Here is a 25336-nt window from a genome sequence, read left to right on the forward strand (position 1 = left end):
CGGGAGGAGACGGTCATCTTCCCGGAGAAGAGGCGCCATGCCCCGGCTGGCTGGCTCGGTCGGTGTCCTGTCCTGAAAACGTCCCCGCAGAATACAACCGTCCACGAGCCAGAGCGAAATAAAGAGGAAGTCACTTTCAAAATAAAAGCTCAGACACATTTTGTTTTAACAACAAATATACATAGTAATGTAGTTATAGAAGGGTATGAAAAATTTCACAACTTGCAGTATCTTTTACAAGTCATGCATACAAATACAAGTACGTAAACAAAAAAGTATACTTTAAGAGAAAACAAACAAAATAAGCGATTAAAAAAGAAAGAGGTGCTCAAGGTATAAACAAACAACATATAAATGAAGTGAAACTGAACAGTCGACACAGCTCTTGTGTTTTACATGCTTTGGAGTCAGTGCTGTCCTTTAGATTCTCTAGATAATTGGAAAGCAGGGCTTTAAAAACAAATATGTTTGGACGCTGTTGAGAAAATTTTGTGCAATGTTTGTGAAGTTCAGCAAAAATAATCAGAAGACTGATAATATATTTTTTTCCTGGATTTATTTTATCGGTATGTGAGAGGCCAAATAGAATATGTTGAAACTTCAGTTTCAATTTTGGTGTTTATAAAATTATTTAGATCAATACAAAACATACGTGTATACGTGCATTCCCAAAGTACATGACATATTGTTTCCTCTGCACTGCTGCAAAAAGTACAAAGAGTATCAATATTTTTCTTAAATTTAACCAGATATGTCTTTACCGGATAACATCTATGGATCAACTTAAGAGTAACTTCTCTGACCTTATTAGTGATAATAAATTTCCTTGACAGAATCCAAGTGTTTTTCCAGTTTATATCATTGTAAATATCCAATAGAATAAAGCTGCAGGTTTGGAAACAATATCTCTTTGAATAATTTGTCTAATACATTGATTTGTGGCTTTATCACTCAATAAAGGACAGATGTTACCGATGTATATGTTAGTGGGATTTAGTTCTGGAATAACACAATTTCTACCTTTAGGAGCAGACACCAGTAACCTTCTCACCCCATCTGGAATTGCATCAAAAACTACAGCGTATTCTTTTGGAGTGACAGCAAAATCATAAACAGACAAAAATTCCTTATAAGAAAATAATTGACCATTATCATTCAGTAACTGACTCACAAGTAAATTTTTTCTATCAACCCATTTAAAGCTCAGACAGATCACAGACGCTTAAAGTGTGCAGTGACGTCACTTTTGCTTATTAGAAAGAGTTTGAAGGGAGACGGTCCACTAAAGCACTGCAAGTAAAATCTGTCTTTCCAAGTAATGATCATTTACATATTGTTTTTACTTTATAGGACACAAATGTAATATTCCACTGAACGAAAAAGAGTTGTAACAGGGGCAAAAATAATAATATTAACACGCTGTACCTCAGAAAAAAGAAAATATTCATTCATCCCATTATTTTTTAACAGCATGTTTTTCTTGTAAATATACAAAACATATAAATTCCTGATTACTGAGAGTTATAACCAAGCAGTAACGTGAAGCACCAAACCTGCAGTTTCTCTGACGTCCACTAGAGGCTCCAGCAATGAGTCAGTCCCCATAGACTCCAGTGTTAAAACTTTACAGCAGAACTACGTTTACAGTCTGATATACAAGCTGATTGCATTGTTAGGGGCGTGGCCGCTGCGACTGACAGGTGGATGGTGACACAGGCACTGAAATGTTCTGGGCGGTCCCGGAAACCAGGATGAATCTTTCTTGTCATTGCACTGAGGTACAGTTCATTTCTGTTCAGTGATAAATCAGATGACATGTAGAATGAGGCCTTAACGTGGCTTCCTTCGCAGATTCCTACGCAAACGTTCAGCCTCCTCTCGGGGTTTAGTAATCTTCTTCTTGCTTTATTGGGATTTTATTTTGAAGGTGCGGAGAGGAAGTGGTTCTTCCTCCCCGCAGCTTGACGGTGGGGACCGCGAGGAGCTCGATGGTGACTGTGCACATCGCTGTGTGAATGACAGAGGATGCATGGAGGTCTCCGGCAGCTGGCAGCCACAGATCCGTGTCCTCCTAGGTGCAGCAGCGGCGGCAGCGGGCATCCTCTCCGCGGTGAGTCTGCAGCTCTCCTCCGGGCTGCTCTTTGTTTTCATGCCTGCAGTCTCTCAGCCAGCCACCAGCTGTACTGCAGGTACACCAGGTTACCTAAAGTCTGCATGTGAACTTCAGGTATCAGCAGGGAAGCCTCTGCAGTGAGGGACAGAGGGAGGCACAGCAAACTGTCTCTGATCACTTCATTTAACAGCAGACATCTGCGGCTTTAACGCTCGGAGCGTATCTTTATCATTTAGTCATAAACACCAAGGAGGAGAGAGACAGTTTGAGAGCAAAGCTTTCTCTTCTGGGAATAAAATCGGAGGATTTTGGTAGAAGAGCGTGCAGCAGACTCTCAGTCAGCGTTCCGATCAGGAGCATCTGGATCTGGAGCTCCTGATCGTATCTGAAGTCCTTGTTCAAGGACACAACTGTGGAGCGAGCAGGAGCAGCTGGAGCCAGAGACACACTGATGAGTCTGATGAAGATGAAGCTGCTGATTAACATTTCATATAATCCTCCTCTGGTTTAAAACTGAAGTATGAGGATAAAAGTGATTTAGTTTAAAAATCTGTTAATAGTTAATAATAATCATAACATCACCCATTATTTAATTTTTCATGTATTACACATTTATCTTATCATAAATATCATACGTGGATATATAAGATCAGTGTACGTAACGTAGTCTTCAGACGGCTCCAAACAACCAGTTTCACAGAGTTTTTTGAACTTTTGGATCTGCATGATGTCAGAGAGCAGACAAAAGCTCCACCCACCACCTGTTTAAATGTTGCAGTTGCCCTAAAAGGGGTGGGGCTAAATCTTGTTTCAAACAGAAGAACTGTGAATCATGCAAAGGTACTTAAACTTTCCAGCACAAACTCAGCCTGACGTGCTTACTGAGGTCATAAATCAACAACTTTATTCAAACTCATCGTTACAACAAGAGGAGCTGCCACCTGCTGGCCGTTACAAATAATGCACGATTAGAAAGCTTCAGCACTTTTTCCATCTTTTATTTTCAGCGCGACCAAAACCTCACAGTAAAACAAAGAAACGGTAATTACTTCATCCCTCCTTTACATGCTCAGCCGGCGTCTGTCCACTTATGCTCAGTAAGTAAGGGAGGGAGGCTAATGACTCGTTGCTATTTGTGAATGAAGCTAAATGTGATTTTCTCTCTGGGATAATCTTTCTCTTAATGGTGGAAGTGGTGAATGATTAGGTTTATAAGGATGGATCTGCATCAATCAAACGTGGCTTTTAAGTCCGCTGCAGAGTCATTCAGACTTTGCAAATATAATTTCTTTCTGAAGTCACTCAGAAAAGAGTTTAGAACCAAAATGTATGCACAGGAACTCCAGCCTGCTCTGAACGCTCAGTTTATCGCAGCTTTCTCTACTCTTGGATCTGTATGATGTCATAGAGAGCACATATTCCGACCCACCTGCTGTTTAAACCTTTTTTTTAATGATGAACAACCAATCAGAATAAAGATGTCTTAAAGGGGGAGGGGCTTAAGCGCCACCTTTCAGACAGGATGAACCGAGGGCTGCGGTGCGAGATAAAGAAGGATTATTTTGCTCTGTGTTTCATGCAAAGCTGCTGTAAAACCCAACAATAAAAAGATGAATGAGCTGAATGGAGACACTTAAAGTTTTGTGACACTGGTCAGAAGTGACGCACAGAATCCCATCAGCAGTGTGTTCGGCCGGGTTAACGCTTCAGTCCCAGCAAACCAAAGGAAGGAGAAGCCTGAAGACGTGGAGGAGCTCGTGCACATTAGCAGAGACGAGACAATCAGTGAACGCAGCAGCACTGTGTTTGTGTTACTGTCCTCTGTGCATGCTCATGCCCCCTCTGCCTCCCCCTCTCTTTCATCAGGGCACTTCCACCTGAGCTAGCGGCATCATGGGAAGCTCCTCCTCCTCCCTCACTGACGAGGCGGAGGACGATGCGGCGCCCCGGGGTGCAGCTCTGCCTCCCTCTCCCATCATGGGATGCCTGAGGAGCAGCCAAAGCACATTCCTCCCTCGGCAGCTTCCCAGACCGGGCCGGCACAGGGAGCGCAGGTGAGACACGAAGGAGGCGTGGCAAAGACGTAACGATGAGATGAGAACGAGACCGTGGCTCTTTTTCAGTTTGTAATATCTGCAGTGTAATATCCTCTGCAGCGGTCCCACTTCTGCTCTGATTTTTTATCAGCGAGCAGGTTTGTTTGTGCCTGCCGGTTTGCTGGGAATCAGAGCTGCAGATAATCAGCGCTGTGCAGCTCCACAGAGACCTGCAGAAACCAGAAGAGGCAGATTTAACCTCTCCTCATCCTCCAGGCTGTCGGCAAACACGCATCTTTGCTAGGCTGCATTTTAACCACATGCTAATGAGCAGAGCAGATTTAGTCTCTTACAAGCATTTAGTTCCTGCAGCTGGGGGTGCAGGGTTAGGGGGTTAAAGTGCAAAGCCGACATGAAGAGCCCTGAATATGAGCTGTAAGCCCAGAGTCTGAGCGCAGGTGCCGCCCTTTAAACTGGCCGATGGTGAGCTAAAGGTTATCAGACCTGCTAACAATGTCTGTAATCCTCCAGGTGTTCAGTAACCATCAGCTTTACTCGATGTCCAGACCCGAGGTTGGAAATAGGGCCAAATCTAAAGTTGTAGATTTGAGTTTTACAGACCGAAGAAGAATCATTTTATTGTTTCTGGGGAAAAATAAGATAAATCGATCTTGAGAAAAGTGAAAATTGTCCTTCTGAGGTAACCGTCAGTTCCCAGCACAGGGTTTAACATGCTGTGTTCAGATGCTCGCCAAAGAAACACATTAAACAGAATTTAGGTTTAAGTGGTTTAAAAAGGAAACGGGCCACAGAGTTGACGCTGTGTGGCCGTCTGATCACAATCATTACTAACCAGCTGGAACTATACGATGTATATTTCTGATCTCGACCTCAAAGTCACCAAACCTTTCAACAATGTTGAAATGTCTGGGATGCAATCTGGAAGTTTGAATCCAAAGAAGCAAAAACAAGGGAGGAAAACCACAGGAAGCAAAGCGGAGACGCGAGGCGGCGCGAGGGGAATAGGACAGATGGGCAAAGCATCGTCTGTGTTGGGAGTCAAACCCATAAAACGCTCAGCTCAAGGCTTCGATGTCACAGAGATGGACTCTGGAAGATGAACATTAAGATCAAAGGCGTGCAGCAGTCCAGACTGAAGAACTTCCTGTTGCACAGGGGGCGCTCTTACGCTCCTCCAGAATAAACCAATCTCTGTCCTAGCAAATTTTCATCATGCTGTTGATAGAAGAGTTCAAGAAGTTCGAAATAGTTGAGTTTTTAGATTTCTCAGAAGTTTCTGCTGTAGTAAGATGCCACACGCTGCTTTACGGCATCTTCCACTTTGATTTGGGGCATGAAGCGAAGAGGCTGCAGAGAGTTCGTAGCGTCACCTCCAACCACCTCAGTCAGCTGCTTCTGCTGGGCTTTAGCTGCAGCGGGCACCATCCTGAATCGTTAACCGACCAATCAGCACAGATTAGCAGAACGCTAAAAGCTGATTACTGTTTAATTAGGAACCGAGAAAAAATGAAGTCATGTTATTTGAGTTCAGCTGGATCATTGCTGCATGTGTGGGGGCTAAAACGTGAATCCTAAATTGTTTTATCCTCTGAGATTGATTGATTCCCGCTCACTGAGGTCTATTTTCTCCCCGCTAAATTATCCAGCTTCTCCTGCAGCACATGCAATAAACACACTCATACCATCCAGACACTGAGAGTACGTACACAAGCACCGACACACAGCTTCAGGAAACACACAACAAACAGAGAAGCACAGGAGACGAGAACAAAGGAGAAAAACATCTTCAAACCCGCCGTGACCAGAACAGCTGGATCCAGCACCACCACAGCTCTCCCAGCTGCTTTTGTTAATGAGCGACTATAGTAAGGCTGAATCTATGTCCGTCGTTTAGACGTCACCGTGAATATTTCATGAATCGTTCGATATGAATCAAACCGCAGCCTTCCTTATTAATTATTACTGCATTTATGTCAAATAAACCACCGGCGCTCGGCTCACTGTGAGTCATCTTAGCCTTCGGGAGCCTCGGCCGGGAGTCGAGTTACTCGCTGACAGGAAACGGAGCGCTGATGGGGAAATCCCCGGTGGAAGAGCTGGTCTGAAGAAGCCCACTCAAGCTTTCCGCTGGGAATTCAGCTCAGCAGGCCACTGCACTCCCCGTCTGATGCACAGAGATCAAAATACCTTTCATAGATGTGGAGGAGAAGGAAAAGAGGCCGGCCGTGGCATCTGGAAACACACACAGCAGAACAGAAGAAGTTCCAGGGTTCTCCGAGGAATCGCCTCCTTAGAGCTGCAGGAAGTCCAGATCTCAGCAGGTTGTTCCATGATCCACAAAACAATCTGATTCAGGTTTAGAGCTGCCTGCACCTTCAGTGTTTCTCCTCCTTATTGAATGAAATGAAATCAGTTTTCTTAAATCATTTAAGAAAAATGAAATGAAATTATTTAAGATCAATAGCAGAGTACAGGAGTTGATAAGGCGCCAAAATAAAGTCAATAAGAGAAGTAAAAATTAAATTAAATAGAAGTGAAGAGCAGAAGTTAGACTGCTGCAGAATTTCATCATATCTGCAGCTCCGCCTTCTGTTACTACAGTAACCCCACAGCAGACATACGATGTCATTAAAAAGGCTCCAACAGCACAAACACGTCCAGTTCAGGTGAAGCTAGCAGACAGCTAGCAGCTACAGCCGCCTGTGTCACCATCAGTGTCGGGGAGTAACGGAGTACATGTACCAGCGTTACGTATTTAAAATATGAGTAACTGTATTCTGTTACAGTTGAAAAAGGTGGTATTCAGAATACAGTTACTTTGTTTAAATAAATGGATTACATGGCGGTCTTTTCCTGTTTCATATGTTCGGCTATGTCCTCTCTATTTTGGTGATTCCACGCCGGTGGAAACCCAAACAAACACGCATTAAGAGGCTCTAATGTCTGTGTCTCAGTCTCACGGCCCACGTCACCTCTACTTGCAGCCGCATAATGATGTGAAAAAATATTTATTCTGACAAGCCCAGAAAAAATATTTATTTAAATATTTTTTTAATTATTATTCAAAAAATGATTTAATATGAAGGCAATAGCAGAGTGTTACATGCATCGCCCTAAAGCACGCAGCCTGATGGGCAGTGTAGTCCGTGCTGCAGGGAGAATGGACCGCCATACCCGTGATGTGTCTGTGAGCGAGGAGGGAGAAAAAGGAAAAGTAGGAGCTGTCACCGAGCAGAAACGGGAGCTGGAAGCATGTAAATATAATAATAACCACTGCAGCCAAACAGAGAGCCTGACAAGCCCAGTTGTGAGTAAGCTGTTAAGACTCGACTGTACGCTGTGTTCATGTTTTCCTCTGAAACAATGAGCTCCGTTGCAGCAGCCTTTCAACGCCTCTCTCTGTCTCTGCTAGCAAAGTCGACCCAGACAACCAAGTAAAACTAGTTTTCAGCTACGAGCCGACACGAGCCCGACGTATCAGCCAGAGGTCCTTTACTACGGTTCAGAGCCGCGGACCTGTTTTATATACGCGTGGAATAGTTTTCTACACGAGATCGCTGCAAAAAGTGCAGCTTTACCTAATGTCCACCTACTGTTACTCATTTATATTAAGATTTAAACCTTAACCGTCAGTAATAGTAATAAATCACAGCAATAGCTCATTCATGTAGTTGTAAACAGCATGATAATATATTAAGTAATCCAAAGTATTCAGAATACGTTACTCTCATTGAGTAACGTATTCTGAATACGTTACAAACTACATTTTGGGGCATGTAATCTGTAATCTGTAGTGGGATACATTTGAAAAGTAACCTTCCTAACACTGGTCACCATCCACCTGTCAGTCACAGAGGCCACGCCCCTAACAGTATAAACTTTAAGCCTTAATACAGTTGAAACAGGTGAGTTATAAAATCAGGTGTTATGAAGGAGGAAATGATGGACAGAGACCAATCAGTTTGTGTTTCTGGCTGTAAACATTTTTATTCCTGATGCAAAGTTTTAGCGTTTCTCAAACAATGTCATGAAAAGATGCTGCACCAAAAGCTTTGTGTTGATTGCTTTGGTTGTCATGGTTACGGTAGTTTTTCGCATTTGTCTGCAAATATTTGCTAACTGCTAGCCAAGTGACTCGCAGTTAGCTGTTCAGTGCAGCTCAAAGAGCAGCAGGAGGCTGTTTGCAGACGAGTTCCAACTACAGCCGCAGCAGTGTGCTGGCATCGAGGGTGGTTGCTGACAGCTCTCCGGGCCGTTCATTTGATTACATCCAACAAAACTTCTCAAAACCTGAGTGGGTGACTCACTTCTGGAGTCCCCAGTGGACGTCAGTGGAACTGCAGCCTTCACAGGTTGCAGGCCGTTTCCCTGCATCGGTTCCTTTTTCAGCCGCTGTAATTTGCAGCTAAAAGGCTCTCATTGTGTCCGGATTATGAGAAACATTTCCAGGAAATTGGATCCATCCGTCACTTTGTGCAGCAGCTGTTTTGGGACTACTTCCATCTGATTTGGTTTAAATTGAGTTGAATGAATGAGCATACAGCATTTATCTGCATGGAAATATGGGCCGATGAACGCACAGGGGATCTGCAGAAAATGAGCACCTCCAACTTTTATGACCTTAGAAAGTTCTCATGTTTATATCTTGTCAGTAAAAATAACTCGGGGTTTTCTGTATTGCACAGCCTTCTGCGTGGGTAACGAGCAGCTTGTTTCTCAAGCACACAAACAGCAGAGGTTCTCACGAAGGCCGGTTGTTGATTAAAAGTGTGTTTTGTCCCGAGCGCGGCGTGCAGCAGCCGTCACCTGCCTCTTACAGACAGCTTGTTCTGCAGTAAATCCTTCAGGTCAGCTGTGCTGGAAGTTTCAGGCTTCATGCCAAACTACTTAGAAAAGTGCAGCCAGAAAATGTGGGCCAGCCTGAACACGGCTGTGACGCTGGCTCCCGAGGTCTCGTTCCTCCCTGGACACCAGGGTGCAGATTATCTGGGTCTGCTTTACAGCCGAGCATGAATCTGAGATTAGAACCGTGTTTTTATTCTATATTCACAAAGACGCTGAGCAGCCTGCTCGCGATGAAGCCGGCGTCAGGGAGGCAAAAGTGGAAGAGCAGATTTTGTTGTTTCATTTGCATATTCGTGCATTTTAATATTTTCCCTCCAGCACAGCAAAGGAAACTGTTATTCACTCACTCGTTTATATTTGGATTTCTTCTCATATTTTCAGGATTTTTCTTCCATTTTCGTCTCTCGGGCTTTCACAGATAAACACACTGAAGCTCGATGTGGCTGTGGTTTGCTTTTAGCAGATACTCACGGTGGAAATTTTCACCAGTGTCATGAAAAACACGGCAAAGTTTATCTAACATTTCCAGACATCATTCTTATCTCAATGAAGAAAATGTCTGAGACTGATCAGCTACTCTGCTTATTTCAAGCTGTTCATTTAATTCTTGATCTCTAGATTCAAAATAATCCAATATGGAGGGCAGGGAGTGCAAAGATTAATATTTAAAATTAAACTAAACTTAACTAAATATAAGGAAATAAATAAGTAAATTGTTATACAGTGTTCCCTCGATATAATGCGGTTCACCTTTCGCGGCCTCGCTGTTTCGCGGATTTTTTTGGGTGCAATTATGCTTTTTTTTTTTCTTACAACACATTGTATTGTCAGTTAAAGACACGCTGCATATGAATACTGCTGAAAAAAGCTGGAGAGGATGAGGACCCAAAGATGACGAAACATCATCCACCCAGGAGACGCTTTGACCAATATCTATTTTTAACAACTGGTGTTTGCTGATGGATTTTATTTGTAGGAATAATATATATTAATATATATTAGTCCGACTCATATGTTGATCGATATTAGCTTTTTGCCGATATAATAAATCTGCATTTGTAACGGCTGATAAATAAGAGTAAAGAAGAGACAATAGAAACACTCTTCAAACGTCTTATTAGTGTTGATGTTGCATAGTTTGTCCACCAGAGGGCGCTCTGCAACTTTTTTGTTTTGAATGCCTCAAAAAAGGAGTCAACAAGTAATTCATGACTTGTTGTAGCAATGAAACACGATTATTTTTTAGCTAAATTTTTATACTATATTGGTAAATCATCATAAATGGATTTTGATATCAATATCGGTCTCAATAATCTTACATCGGTCAGGTTCTGATGTTAATGTCCTCCCGTTTGATCACATGACTCTGTTTCTCTCTGTAGTTTCTCCTCTGGATCGATGCCCATCCAGAGGAGTCAGTGGGCGTGCGGCTGCTGCACTTTCCTCAACGCCGCCGGCGCCCCCCGCTGCTCCATCTGTGAAGCTCCTCGGCAGGGACCCGATGCCCGGTGGATGTGGCCCGGAGCAAGCAGAGAGGACGACGGTTGGGCGTGCCCACGCTGCACACTGGCGAACTCCCCTGACAGCCTGGCCTGCAACCTCTGCGGCTATGCCAGGGCGTCCGCGGAAGCCCAGCCCCGGCCTCAGCGCTCCAGCAGCTGCTCCGGCCCCCTCAGGATGTCCTGGACGGAGACGTGCCGACCCCAGAGCAGGAAGCAGCCCGGAGACGCCGACAAAAGCAGCCTGGCATGGGAGTGCTCGAGGTGCACGCTGCAGAACACGCCCACCTCTATGTCCTGTTCGGCCTGCGGTGGACCCCGCAAACTGTCCCTCCCTCAGATCCCGGCCGAGGCGCTCCTCGTGCCCGACGTCTGCGAGGATCACGGAGCACGGCGGGCCGAACCTGCAGCGGCGGCGCTCTCGCTATCGATTTCCACCCGAGGGGAGAGTTTACATGCAGAAGCTTTGCATCCGAACACCTCCTCCGTGCTGACTGCGCCCCCTGCTGGCCACAACAATCCAGTGCCCTGCAGCCGCAGAGAGGTGCCCCCTCCAGATGTTGGCCTCAGCCAGGCTCAGAGCACGTCTTCTCCCTCCATCCTCGCTGTGTCCCATCCCTCCACCCAGCCGGAGCTGCTGGCCGGCAGGAGACTCAGCATCCTTAAAGAAGAGATGTCCCCGTTGTCACCTGCATCAGACGCCTCCATGTCATTCTCGCTCGCTGTGAACAGGATGGAGGAGTGGGCGTGTCCGGCGTGCACACTCATAAACCGGCTGGAGTCCAAACACTGCCAGGCCTGCCACACCCCTCAGCAGCTAAAAGCAGAATTGTTCCCAAGGAGGAAGGAGAGCCGGCTGGTGGAGGCGCTGCGGCAGAGTGACGAGGGCACGGCCAAAGAGCTGTGGGAGAACATCGTCAGCTTCTGCAGAGAGGTGCGTTTAAAGCACACACCCACCTTTAAATTTAAGGTAGAAACAAGAGTTTATGCTGATGTTACTTCACTATCATGGAGGTGGACTGACAGTCTTCCTCAGAGCCAAAACGACCTCCACCCAGAGTGCAGAGCAGCCTGAACTTCGCTGTGTTCAGCTCTGGATCTGCATCAGAACCTCCGACATTAACGAGAAAAATTAAACAGGTTAAACAGCAGATGGAGGAGTGGGCGTGTCAGGCGTGCACATCTCATTGCATCATCGTCTTCTTCTTCTCCCAGAACGCGGTGACGTTTGTGGACGACAGTTTCCCTCCTGGTCCAAAGTCCGTCGGCTTCCCGTTGGACGACAGCGTCCAGCATCGGGTCAAGAAGTGGCTTCGTCCACAGGAAATCAGCTGCGCCGCCTTCAGAGACCGCGGCGTGAAGTGGACCGTTTTCCGCACGCTGCGTCCGTCCGACATCCTGCAGGGGCTTCTGGGTAACTGCTGGTGAGCTGATTATGCTGTCACAGAGTTTATTATTGATTATTATTCCCAGGATTTATTTCTGGATGATTGTTTAAGCACATTAAAGGAAGGCTGTGTTCGGGGAGCAGGTTCCTGAGCGCCTTGGCTGTTCTGGCGGAGCGGCCGGAGCTGGTGGAGAAGGTGATGGTGACCCGCTCGCTGTGCGCAGAGGGAGCCTATCAGGTGCGTCTGTGCAAAGACGGCTCGTGGACGACAGTGCTGGTGGACGACATGCTGCCGTGCGACGAGAGCGGCCACCTCCTCTTCTCTCAGGTGAAATTGTTCACGTGATGTGTGGTTGGTGTTGGAAAAAGGTCTCAGCTCAAAACACGGGGAAAAGTCCAGAGTTTTTCAAGGTAACTTTATTTATACCCAAAAGCAAGGTAAATTTGCTCTACAGAAAAATGACAGCATTTGGCATCCCTTCAAAAAAAACACACATACCTAATAAAGATATAAACCTCACTGTAGCACATATATAGTAATTTAATATCTCGAATCAAAAACAAAAACAGTTCTTATTTAATTCAGTGACAGCAACGGGGACAAAGCTATTTTTCTAACGCTTTGTCCTGCATCTCGGAAATAGAAGGCTCCGTCCTGAGGAAAGAAGCTGAAATTCACCTCTTAGAGGATGGGAACCATTTTTAAAGATTGGTAGAGCCATCCTCTGTACCTGCTTGGAGCACAGGGAGGCTAAACAAGACTCCCATCTTTAAGTTATCCTCTTCTTCCTTTGTACTCTGCGGCGCCACCCAGTGGCCTGAATTACACCTTACACAGTGAATTACACATTAAAAGAAGAGGCGATTCCTGTAGCATCATGGGTATTCCTCCATATCTGAGGCATTTCTGTTTAAAGGCACTTTGTGTGATTGCCCGCTGCAGAATTCTGCTTCACCACCAGAGGGCAGCATTTTATTACTGCCTGAGTTCGGATGTTTTATCTGTGGAAGAATATCCTTTAGATTTTTTACAGGTTTCGACTGCAGTAAAATAATTTCTGTCCACCACACCGTACTTCACGGCATTTTGAGTTCAGGCATCAAATGAGCAGCAGTTAGCTAACAGATGTTTTATCTCTTGGAGTAGGTGAAGAAAACTATCCCTGGATTACTTTAATACTTTAATGCATCTTAGAATTTGGAGGTTTCTAATGGAAGTCCTGACGTGTCCACTCTCAGGTCCTGTTAGCCTGCTTTTGTCAGTAATGATGAGATCAGGATCAGGAACAGGCTTCGGGTTCTCTGATTAGCTGTGAGCACATATGTGCACTTCCTCTTCTCGTCATCATGTTCAAGCTTTGATCCTCTCCATCCTCCCCAGGCCCAGAGGAAGCAGCTGTGGGTGGCTCTGATTGAAAAGGCTCTGGCCAAGCTCCACGGTTCCTACTTTGCTTTGCAAGCCGGCCGCGCCATCGAGGGCCTCTCCACCCTGACCGGGGCCCCCTGCGAGTCGCTGGCCCTTCAGGTCAGTGCCACCAACCCCAAAGAGGAGCCCATCGACACGGACCTGATCTGGGCCAAGATGCTGAGCTCCAAAGAGGCCGGGTGAGACGTTTGTGGGAAGGTTGAAGCGCTCTGAGAGGACGGAGCTGTTTCTTTAAGCTCGGTTAACCCCGCCTCTGTTCGTGCTGCTGTTAGGTTCCTGATGGGGGCGTCCTGCGGTGGAGGTAACATGAAGGTGGACGACGCGGAGTACGAGTCTCTAGGTTTACGTCCGCGACACGCGTACTCTGTGCTCGATGTGCGGGACGTTGACGGCCACAGGTGAGGCTTCGAGGTCACTCCGTTGGTTACCGTTCTCGTTATCTCATTATAGTTTAGTAAAAATAATAATAATACATTTTATTTAAAAATAGCGCCTTTCAGAGCACCCAAGGACACTGTACAACAAATAAGAGATATATTTAAAAAAAAACAAAAAAAACAAAAAAACCCAGAGAAACTGGAAATATGCACAATAATAAGAGTAACAGGTAAAAGTTAAGAGCAGGTTTAAAAAACATGAACACAGAAGCTGAGAAACCTGCAGATCCTCCAGCAGAGAGCCATAGTTTACAGCCTGATGCTCAAACTGATTGAATGATAAAATATCTATAACTCACCTGTTTGAATTGGATTAAAGCTGAGTTTAGCGTTAATAGGGGTGTGGCTTCTTTGACAGACAGGTGGATGGGCGTTTGTCCCCCTCAGTAAAAACTGGAAAGACTTCCTTCCATATATGGTGTTGGAAACCTGGTGCCTGGTTTTGGAGTTTTTCCATAAACAACGTTTCAAACATAAATTAATGCAGAAAAATTCACCACAAATCAAAGAAGCCCCGCCTACTCAGCTCCACCCTCTCGTCCACATACAGTCATTCTGTGTCCAAAACACTGACGGTCAGACAGACCCGCTGATGACATCACTCTCTGAGTCTCTGCTTGACGTTAACAGTTACAAAGTCGACCAAAGAGACGCCACAAGACCGAAAAGGAGACGCAAAGCAAACTGAGCGCAGAACAAAGTGCAGCAGGGAGTCGAACACCCGGCCACACGACGTGAAACCTGACCACACACACGAGCGCACATCCATCCTGAACAGACACAAATAAGAGCAGCAGAGACGAACTGCACAAACAGCAGAGACTCGATGTCTGCAGTCGTGTGCCTGCATCAGTCAGAGTGACTTGCTCCTGCGTGGGACAGGCGGGGGTGTTTTCTCCAAGCCTGAGCCCGGAGGCTCTGCTCTTATCATCCATCAAAACTCCCACAGTATAAATGCAGCAGGTCTGCAGACGAGCGCTGCCTTAAGGACACATTCAGAGAACAAATGTTCCTCTCAGCGTCACTCCATTAACCGCTTCATCATTCACACGCATACGGGATGTTTCCTCAAACCTACAGCGGCGACTGCTGCGAGCTACAGGGAGGAGGATCCGCAGGAGGAGGTGGCAGGAGTCGAACTGCAAGAGAAACCCTGGAGGGAACGGGAGGCTGATTACTCACAAACGGATGTTTTTCTGTCAGTGGGGTTGGAGGTGGAGTCTGCAGACGCTTGAAAAAGTTTGAAAGAACAGCTCTGCGATGTCTCCGTGGGCGTCAGACCCATCTCATTAACCCAGCAGCGTGAACATTTAGAAGACGTGAAACACATACCGCACATCACTGTGAGTCATCAGCATCTTCTTCATCGTACTCCTCGAAAAATTTAGAACCGCCTCTGACCGTGTGCACGAAGCAGTGATGAAGAGCAGGCTGTTCCTAAATGTTCACGCATCTTTAAGCTTTTATTAAGCGAGGAGCTGCATACACACTAAATCTGTTCAATTCAATTTTATTCATACGGCGCCAAATTACAACAACAGTCCTCTTCAAAGCGCTTTATATTGTAAGGTAGACCCAACAATCCTATGACCCCCTGTGAGCCAGCACTCGGTGACAGTGGGAAGGAAAAACTCCCTTTTAACAGGAAGAAACCAGGTGGAGGAATCAGTGCAATCTGGCACTTCCAGCTGGTTTTAAACCGCATAACCTGCTCCAGACCAGGTCACATGTTCAGCACCAGTTACCATGGTGATATAGCCAGGTTATAAAGGCTCGCCAAAGCTGACTTTAAGCTAGCGAGCCTGTTAATCCCATTGTGTGTGTCAGGTTACTGCAGCTGAGGAACCCGTGGGGTCGCTTCTCCTGGACCGGAGCCTGGGCGGACGACTGGTCAGACTGGCCTCCGCAGCTGAAGAGGGAGCTGTGCGCCCAGCGAGCCGAGGACGGCCTGTTCTGGATGGACTTCTGGGATTTCACCAGGTGACGGCAGCAGCGTGTTTTTGATGTCTGCGTTAGTTTTATTCCTGGTCTGAGCAGGAAGACCTAAAAACAAAAGAAAACTTTACTCAGATGTAAAGTGGGAAAAACAAAGAGTTCATTTATGACAAATGACAGAATATAAAGTGTTCATTAACATCCACCCCGCCTGCTCTCTCTGCCCTCTTGTGCGTTGCTTTGTGTAATCTGTGACTGTAAAGTCGTCCTAACTCTCTTGCTAAAGGCTCTCTGGTGACCTGCAGAGTAAAGAAAAGCATCAAAACGCTGAACAAAAACAGACTCGCTGTTCTCTCCTGTCAGGTACTTTGACTCCGTGGACATCTGTAAGATCCACTCAGACTGGCAGGAGGTTCGAGTCCCCGGCGTTTTCCCCCGAGCCGCCGACGTCCCCGTGTCGGTGGTGTCGATCACGGTGCTGGAGAGGACGGCCATGGAGCTGGCTTTATTCCAGCAGGGCAGCAGGTAGGACGCGCACCTGTGCGGCTTTTCGTAACGTCACCGCTGTCACCTGAGCACCACAGAGGTGATAGTAAAGATAAATAAACGTCAGCGATGAAGTAAAGATGGTGAAATAAAAGAGCCGTGTTTCAGGCGCTGGGACACGGCAGAGAGCCACCTGCTGGATCTGTGCGTGCTGGTCTTTCGGGTCGCCTACGACAGCGCCGGCACGCTGACGCTGGGCCGCCTGCTGGCTCACAGCCGCCGCTCGGTGAGGAGGTTCGTGGGCTGCGATGTCATGCTGGAGCCGGGCGAGTATGCCGTCCTCTGCTGCGCCTTTAACCACTGGCACAGCTGCATCACCGAGGGCGGAGGTAAGAACACGAGCACTCAATCTCCATGATGATTCTATATTTTGCAGCCAAAATGTGTCTTCTTTAAAAAGTGTTTTTACTCCAAAGGAGTCGGAGCTGGAAGATGATCCTGGTAGAAAATGTAGTTTAAATGGAGCTTCAACTGGTTCTGAGCAGACACATATCCCCCACATGCTGGTTAAAGCCCTGAAAGTTTACCCAGAATGCACTTTTTAAAGTTCTGGGGTTCGGCTGCTGAACAAAAAGCAGACTGCACCGTGGAGTGGACGTGAAGTTGGTTTCGTTGCAGAGCTTAAATCTGTTTTCCAGCCCTGAAAGTTTTGTGGCGATGGCTCCTGCACTCATCAGGTCATTAAGACTCAAAATGCAAGAAAAGGCTGAATTTTAGCCCCTCAGTGCAGAGCATCCAGCTCCATGTAAATGCTGCATGAACTCATTAAAGAGTTCAAAAGAGGTCAGGGGGAAACTGACTCAGGGGGAAACCGACTCAGGGGGAAACCGACTCAGGGGGAAACCGACTCAGAGGGAAACTGACTCAGGGGGAAACCGACTCAGAGGGAAACCGACTCAGAGGGAAACTGACTCAGGGGGAAACCGACTCAGAGGGAAACCGACTCAGGGGGAAACCGACTCAGAGGGAAACCGACTCAGAGGGAAACTGACTCAGGGGGAAACTGACTCAGGTGTACCTGAAGCGTCGCAGCAGGTGTTACACCGTCATCAGTGAGCCGCTGTTGTGCTGTTTCAGTGAGCTGCGGCAGGTCGGAGGCGCCTGGCTACGTGCTGGCGGTCTACAGCTCCAGACTGGTGATGGTGGAGCAAGTGACGGCCTCCAGCACCACCATCGCCGACGCCATCATCCAGCTGGCAGAAACCAAAGGCGAGCGGCACGAGGTAAGAGAATCTGAGAGCTTTGAAACATGTTTGTCACCTCTGACGTCCTCAAAGACTGAAACTCATTCAGATGTGTGTAGTTCATTCAGTATTTATGAGCTCTTAAATCTCTCGTCTTCATTTCATCGCTAACGATTTCAAATCGACTTCATTCATCATTAAACAACATCCACCCTGACATTAACAGGAAGTCTCTTTCATTGCTTCAAACTTTGACCTGTAATGGAGAATCACTGTTGCGTGTCAGGGTCGGGAGGGGATGACCTGTTACTACCTGACCCACGGCTGGGCGGGGCTTATCGTCATGGTGGAGAACAGGCACCCGAGGCATCACCTGCACGTGTCCTGCGACTGCAGCGACAGCTTCAACGTGGTGTCGACGCGCAGCAGCCTGAAGACCATCGACAGCATCCCTCCTCTGCACAGGTGCGCCGCACGCCGAGCCTCACGCTCCCACCCGGGAACGCCGCGACATTTCAGCGCAACTTTCAAAACGCCGCTGTACTTCATACACACTTAAATCCCAGCTGAGACCTGTTTGTAGTGGGACGCACCGAGACACGTGCCACCGTCCACAAACCTGTGGATCTGACTCTATCGGGAAATAGTCACAACTCAATTATGTGTTAATATTTAATTTCCTCGCTCAGAGAAATTAAAGGGGCGGAGCATGTTTGTACACCTGTGACTTGGCCTGTGTTTGTCTCTCAGACAGGTGCTTGTGGTTTTGTCTCAGCTGGAGGGGAACGCTGGGTTCTCCATCACGCACAGACTGGCTCACCGGAAGGCCGTCCAGGCCTCTCTGGGGAACTGGAGCCCCTCGAAGGCGACGCACAGTCCGGCTCTGAGCCCCGAGACCGCAGGTCTGCACCGGCCTCGGCCGCTATGACGAGCCGGGAGGAAGCATCTCGATGGACACAGGAACTCATCGGACCGCTGCCTTGATAGAGAACAGGGTTATTTCCCACGGACACCGAGTCTGTTAGAGTCAGAGCTCCTCATCGGCAGAAGTTATCAAAGTGAGGCTGAAAGAAAACAGGGTTAACATCAGAAAACACTTTAATTCTCCTTAAATCTAAGTTTAAACCAGTCTGAGATTACTTTAAACTGAATTTAATTAAGATGAAATTCATTTTCTACGAACTGTTTAAGGACCAGAGTTCACACATCATCTGTCATCACCAGAATAACACGCCACGTCTGATTGGATGACACGAACAGAGATGGCGACGCGTCACACAGCGACGTGACGGCTCGTCAGAGCGCGGACGAGCTCAATAATTCGGTTTCTCTTTCTTACAGATGTGGAACAGATGTTCCAAAGGTTCAGACATCATGTTGCTGTTAATCCCATCTGTTGGTTTGAAATGGAAGCAGCCCTCCCATTGGCTGGTTCACATTTGGTAAAAGGATCAGTATTTACTCTTTACTCTACAGACTAATTGCAATCATTCATCCACACACTTGTTTTTTTATTCTTTAGTTTTAAATATTTACGTAACTTCACATCTGGAGCAGCCAGGGATGAACCACAGGCCTGAGGAGCAGGTGTACCTCCTGACTTCAGTGGGAGTTTCTGTAGCCTGTCCGATCGATCTGTGTTATTATTTCAGAGGTTGAAGCATTTGTCTCTTCACAGATCTTTAAATGTCTCCTGCTCATTTCTGCCTCCATAGTTTTAATCTCGGACCTTCTTTATCTGCTGCTGACTCTTCGTGCAGCCGTTTGAGTTTCTGTCCCTTCAAGGCCCTACTGCCTTTACAGCCGTTTTGTTTCTCATTGGCCAGCTTCTGTAAGCCTGCAGAGGGGCAGCACTTAGTGTCTGTGAGCTGTGCTGTTCCTGTAGCAAAGGGAGAAGCTGCATGAGAGCCAGTTTCCCGTCTGCAGGGATGAAGCTTCTTCTTTTAAGCCAGTCTGGAAGTTAGTGCCGTCTCAGCTCCTTCAACATAAAAGCACGCTGTAACCTTTTCTTCTTCTTCTTCTGGATTATTGCAGGAAATCGTCTCAGTGTGAAATGCTATTTAATACCTTCCCTTTTTATCACTACAAACTGACACTACGTTTGTGAGCAAGCGGTCATGATCAACCTGTGAATGTTCACCTGTAAGGCGGGATTCACACCTGCACGCTGCTCCAACACTTGAAGGTGGAGCTCCTGATTGCTCTCTGCTTTGACTCCAACATTTTGATGCTACTCCCTCAGGATTTCCATATTGTGATTTCATTGGCTAGTGGCAGCACTGGAGTATTTGTATAAGCATGACTTGATTGGCTGACACCAGGTGAAGCTCGAAACACCTCCGTGTGAATCCTGCCTAACATCTGAAAGTGAAGGTCAGAAATTTGGTTTCAATTTTATCTACATAACACCAAACAACAACAGCCACCCCAGGTATTTGTATTGTAAGGTAGAGACTCTACAATAATACAGAGAAAACCCCAACAATCAGATGAGCAAGGACTTTGGCGACAGTGGGAAGGAAAAACTCCCTTTTAGCAGGAAGAAACGTCCAGCAGAACCAGTTTCATCTGCTCTGACCTCATAGTTGCACAGAGTTTAAGTTAAATTTTGAATTTAGTCTAAAGTAACACGTTTTTTTGGGGGGGTTTTTGTTTTTTTTTTGCCCAACTCTGATTGGATGAGCTGGACCTGCAGGTGTCTCCCAGCCCAGGTGTCTGTTAACACTTTGACTTCTGCCTTGGGAGCCGCAGAGAAGTGAACCCGGAGCCGCACCCCCCCCCCCCCAGAAACACCACATTTAGAGCAGAAATCACACGATGCACTTTATCCGTCACATCAGAGCATGTTCAGGTCCACGCTGCCTTTGCTGCAACCACTGACACGTGATTGGAGGGCAGCCGTGGAGATGACGTGGTGTCCGCGTGATGTTTGAATGTTGTGTTTTAGAGTCACAGCGCAGAGCTGCTGTGTGAAGCATTAGCACTTTATCAACTGTATGCTGGAGTCTCTTTTATTTTGAAGGACGTGTAGGAAACAGTTTTATTCTCGTGGATTTAAAACTACCATCGTGTTGACAGAATAAAAACTATGCAAATGTTTGAAAGCTGTCTTTATGCTTCAGAAAAACAAGTCGAGCTCTTTATCTGCAGCTTCTCTTCTCTGATAGCAGGGTGAAAATAGACGTGTATGCATTCTGATGTGGTTAGTGTTACACTGAAGCTTTTTAAACGTTCAGGTTGACTTTTACTCCGTATTCTGTTCGCTCAGTAGCTACTTTAATATAAAGTTTATATACTGTATGCATAGCAGTATGAATGTAAATAACAATAGAAAAAAATATGCGGGTGAACTGAAGGAAATAAACATTTGAAAGTTTTCACATCTTCGTTTTTTCATTTTTTGAGACGCAATCAGCAGAAAAGTCTTTTAATGCAGTATTTCACAATAAACAGTTGCATGGCCCTTTACAGTGTGGAGAATTAAATACACAGAATTATCTAGAGTTCTTTTTTATAATTCGTGAGTGCACTAACACCCATCACTGTGTCACTTTTGACACCACAATATTTTAAAATCCACTGATTCCCAGGAAAGCTCTGGATCAACTCTTCCTAGTACATCTTTGCTGTACAATCACTTTGATTTTATAACCCTTATTTATCAATATATATTTAAAACTAAATGTGCCGAATACGTTATGAGCCACTTCTTCTTCTTATATATGCATTAATGTAGAGCTTAATCGATTATTTCTGTCCCTAAGTAATCTTAAAACAGGACTGAGAACCCATAATCAGCACGTTATGGCTTTAACACGTATTGTAACCTTTATTTTTACATATTTGTAGAATTAACAAGACCGAATTAGTTATGAGGAGGTTCTTCTTTATGTGCACCATTTGACGTACTGACATGTGTCACTGAATTACTTTGATGATGAACAAATCTTAAAACTCGAGTGATTCGAAGGCGAGTTTGGCAGCGTTCCGATTCCCGCCCCTAGTACACCACGGCTGTAATGTGAGTTTTGTTAATAATTTTAAACATGTATTTATTGACATATTTGCAGAATAAACGGCGCCGAGTTGTTTTGTTTGTCACGTACTCATTACTGTCCCTAAACATATCCATAAATTACTTTCAGAGAGAAAAATTATTAAAATGCGAAATATTTTAAGGTATTTTCTGTCCCAAAACCCACTTCCGGACATGATGACGCGTTTCTCATCACGCTCCAAACCAAAACATCTGTTGGCAGCTCGTAGCTGTGAGCTTTATCTTGGCGTTTTATTTGATATAAAAACGGCATATTTACACGTCACAGAGGAAGCGTGAGCCCTTCGAGGTCCAGGTGGTTTTCAGCCTCCTCAGGTGTGTAGCCGTGACGCTCAGGTACGCTTTTAGCTAGCGCTGGGTGTGTGTGTGTCGCATCTGCTACAGCTAGCTGTGCTGGCTGATAGCAGACTTCGTTGATTAGCTTTATAGCCCCGTTTTAATTAAACAACGTGGCTGGAGACCAAAGCTCTGAAGAACCAGGTCAGAAAAAGAGGGAAAGAAACATTAGCATGCTAGGGCTAGCTTCACATTAGCATTTCCTCCTGTATGGTGTGTGGGCGGTGAGAGCTCAGAGCTCCGTGAAAAACGGGTTAGTCATGTTTTCGGTGTCTGTGGTGATGCGCAGTAAGAACTAATAAATGCACTCAAACTGACATGGTAGGATTACAGGTGTAGTTTTGTTTGCCTGTGCACAAACTCAGTAATCAAAGTTACAGCATTGTTGCATCTAGTCAATAATATCCTGATTGTGTAAGCAAAGTCTGATCTCATCGTCCAGTCAGGACAGGATGCTGTTCATTAGGATCTAGCTCCTGCCAGGTAAAGGTACCAAACATCCTCTTACACTGACTCACTCCCTGGATCTTTCCCCTCCAGTTTCCTCTTCCTCCTGTTGGATCCCAGTGTCAGGATAGGGAAGCAAAGCAAAGCAGCAGCTGCTGGTGGTGCAGCCGGCTCGGGTGACAAAATGTCCGAAAGTCCGGAGAAGGACGCCTCTGTGTCGGCTCAGGAGTTGAAGGAGCAGGGAAACCGTCTGTTCCTGAGCCGCAAATACCTGGAGGCCGCAGCCTGCTACACCAAAGCCATAGTAAGGGTCAGGCGATGGGGAGCGTGCTCGCCTTCCTCCCTCTGCTCATTTTCATATAAACACACTTTTCCTGACTTCCATGATTTTCTCTGAGAAACCGAGGAATCAGTCTGATCAGTGCCGCCTCCTCCGTGTGTCTGTTCTCCATCAGAGCCACAGTCCCTCCATTCCGGCATACTACACCAACAGAGCGCTGTGCTACGTGAAGCTGCAGCAGTACGACAAAGCTCTGGCAGACTGCAGGCAGGCTCTGGAGCTCGACAGCCAGTCGGTCAAAGCACATTTCTTCATGGGACAGTGTCACCTGGAGATGGAAAACTACGACGACGCCATCGGCAACCTGCAGAAAGGTAGGGATTTAGAACACGCCTGCTTCTTTTTCAGAAATGAAGAAAGCGAGTCTGCAAACAGTGGAACACTGCATTAAAAAACCTCTTTGTTTCCTTCTCCAGCTTATAATCTGGCAAAAGAGCAGCGGCTGAACTTTGGCGACGACATCCCCAGCGCGCTGCGCATCGCTAAGAAGAAGCGCTGGAACAGTATGGAGGAGAGGAGGATCAACCAGGAGAGCGAGCTGCAGTCCTATCTCACCAAACTCATCCACGCCGAGAAAAAGAGGCAGGGCCCGAGAGAAACGAGCCGTCGGCCGTTTGGTCGCTGTAACGAGGGCTCCTGGAGTAAAGTGTGTCTGTCTGTGTGGTCTGATCCTCAGAGAACTGGAACGCTGCAGACAGAAGCAAGAGGAAAAATCCGACGACAGCAGAGTCCGTCAGCGTTTCAACGAGATCCACACCAAACACGTAGGCTTTTATTGTGAAATTCTCCTCAGTGACATCAGGAGCGTCCTGATAGTGCAAAACATTAAAGCTGAAATGCTGCCAGCAAACAAATTCTGATTTATATTATTTATTTATCTGCAGGACAAATACCTGTCGGACCTGGAGGAGCTGTTCTGTCAGGTCGATGAAAAGAGGAAGGTCAGTGATGGTCCGCCGTGTTTTCCTCAGTCGGACGAGTCCTCGTACAACGAGCCGGTTTAGGACAAATGAGTTTGTTTTGGTGTTTGACAGAAGCGTGAGATCCCAGACTTCCTGTGTGGAAAGATCAGCTTTGAGTTGATGAGGGAGCCGTGCATCACTCCCAGCGGCATCACCTACGACCGCAAAGACATCGAGGAGCACCTGCAGGTAAAAAATGCCCCAACTCGCTCACGGCTGCTTTCATTGACTCATTTTCAGCACGAAAAACTCATCAAATCCTGATTTTACCAGCGAATGAAGTTTAACCGAAGTCTGTAGTATTGTGATGACGACAGGACGCACGGCTCTCTGTTCTGTTCCCACAGAGAGTCGGACATTTTGATCCAGTGACGCGCACGCCGCTGACCCAAGATCAGCTCATCCCAAACCTGGCCATGAAGGAAGTCATCGATGCTTTTATTTTGGAGAACGGATGGGTGGAGGACTACTGACCCAGTTTGTTAAATTCAGCTTTATTTTAAACATCCCAGTCACAGCAGCCGTCACTCTGGGAGTTTTTATCATGAGAGGTAAAGACAGCTGCTGCGTGAGGTCAACGGGCCAATCATCTCCTCTTTATTTCCTGTCATGTTCCAGTGCTGGATGTTTGTATTAAACATGACGTTCGGTGTGTGCGCTAATCCCCGTGAGCCAAAAAGTTTAAACTGCAGATGTTTTTTTCCTGCATCGCTGAGCTAAGTGGGCTAAAGTCCACTCTCGAGTCCAGTTAATGAGCAGAGTGGGTCCACTTTAGTGTCCACAGAAACAAAACCCACCACTTCCGCTTTAATCTGATTAAATACAGACTGAAAACGACGCCCTGCGCTGATGGCGTAGCAGTCTGAGAACCACATGACCACAATCACGCTGCTGCACAACAATCAGAGGCCCAGGCTGCGACGCGAGGTGAGAAAAGAGATCAACAGGTGTGAAATCATCACTCGCCAGCCAATCAGATCTCTGGAAAAAGGACGTAGGAGAGAGCGCTGAGCCGACACCGTTCTTTATGACTGTACGCTGCTGAAGGTATAAACATCGCAGGTTAAACTCTGGTTCGCACCCACGTCGCAGCTCCGAACGCTTCGGCTGTAGATCTTTAATGTTTGAGGAGACGAAACTGGAAAGTCCTGAAAGGTGGTGTTTGTCAGGCCAGCGCTGCATTCACTGACACCTGAGCAAACATGAGACATCGCACCATGCTCAGTATTCTGTACGCCGGCCCGTTTTCACTCGTTTCATCCTCGATGTTTTTGCTATTTTATCGTTTCTGCTTCAGATCAATCAAGTTAAACCTGCGCGGTTGTTTAGTGGGAGCAGATTTCACAGGGAACGGTTTTCAGATCCAGGTGATGCAACGTCTGTACGGGAAAACTCTGATCAACCTGCCGATGTTCAGTAGAAATAAATGTGAATAAATCTTTCGTGTTTTTGTATTTCAGCCTCAGTTATTCGTGCTCGTCTCGCTCAGTGACCACAAACAATCCAAAACCAGCTCAAATAAAAGACAAAATGAGAAAAGCTCCAGAAACACTCACATCTTCAACCTCAGCTCTTTTTGTTTTACCCGGTGAGAAGCAGACAGCTACGGAGGCCTGCAGGGGCCAAACATATTAAAGGTTTTGCATGAATAAAATAAATGGGCACATTGAGAACGATTGCCTCAGATTGTTAAACTGTATATAAAAGATGGAAATGATTACTGACTCCGCCCACATCGGGGCCTCTGTATTAGCGTTTTGGCTTT

The 25336-nt window shown here is 46.4% G+C and overlaps 2 protein-coding genes and 1 long non-coding RNA gene across 7 annotated transcripts; 2 read left to right on the forward strand and 1 right to left on the reverse strand.

Moving 5' to 3' along the window:
• The first annotated feature begins 1940 nt into the window (after positions 1–1940).
• On the forward strand, positions 1941–18367 carry LOC101479828 (calpain-15). Its single transcript, XM_004556446.4, has 13 exons — positions 1941–2110; positions 3980–4167; positions 10398–11448; positions 11730–11938; positions 12046–12229; positions 13283–13506; positions 13600–13725; positions 15592–15744; positions 16063–16224; positions 16354–16574; positions 17323–17468; positions 17716–17894; positions 18180–18367. Exons 2-13 carry the CDS (start codon positions 4007–4009, stop codon positions 18355–18357), a joined length of 2994 nt encoding a protein of 997 aa, XP_004556503.3. The 5' UTR covers positions 1941–2110; positions 3980–4006; the 3' UTR covers positions 18358–18367.
• On the reverse strand, positions 15259–18367 carry LOC143418418 (uncharacterized). The gene is made up of 2 exons (XR_013098434.1): positions 18250–18367; positions 15259–15807 (listed from the first exon to the last, which is right to left on the reverse strand). It is a non-coding gene; the product is annotated as an uncharacterized LOC143418418 (long non-coding RNA).
• A 3060-nt stretch (positions 18368–21427) lies between these two features.
• On the forward strand, positions 21428–25025 carry LOC101480117 (E3 ubiquitin-protein ligase CHIP). Of its 5 annotated transcripts, none has more exons than XM_076883486.1 (8): positions 21428–21450; positions 22363–22573; positions 22668–22923; positions 23026–23191; positions 23286–23373; positions 23494–23550; positions 23644–23760; positions 23919–25025. In XM_076883486.1, the coding sequence occupies exons 2-8, from the start codon at positions 22454–22456 to the stop codon at positions 24042–24044; spliced, it is 930 nt and encodes a 309-aa protein (XP_076739601.1). In that variant the 5' UTR covers positions 21428–21450; positions 22363–22453; the 3' UTR covers positions 24045–25025. The 5 variants fall into 5 exon arrangements, with proteins under 5 accessions (XP_076739601.1, XP_076739599.1, XP_076739598.1 ...); XM_076883484.1 differs by lacking the exon at positions 21428–21450 and adding an exon at positions 21634–21822; XM_076883483.1 differs by lacking the exon at positions 21428–21450 and adding an exon at positions 21634–21801.
• The last annotated feature ends 311 nt before the right edge of the window (positions 25026–25336 follow it).

Source organism: Maylandia zebra, linkage group LG4 (genome assembly GCF_041146795.1).
Source record: "Maylandia zebra isolate NMK-2024a linkage group LG4, Mzebra_GT3a, whole genome shotgun sequence".
Taxonomy (NCBI): domain Eukaryota; kingdom Metazoa; phylum Chordata; class Actinopteri; order Cichliformes; family Cichlidae; genus Maylandia; species Maylandia zebra.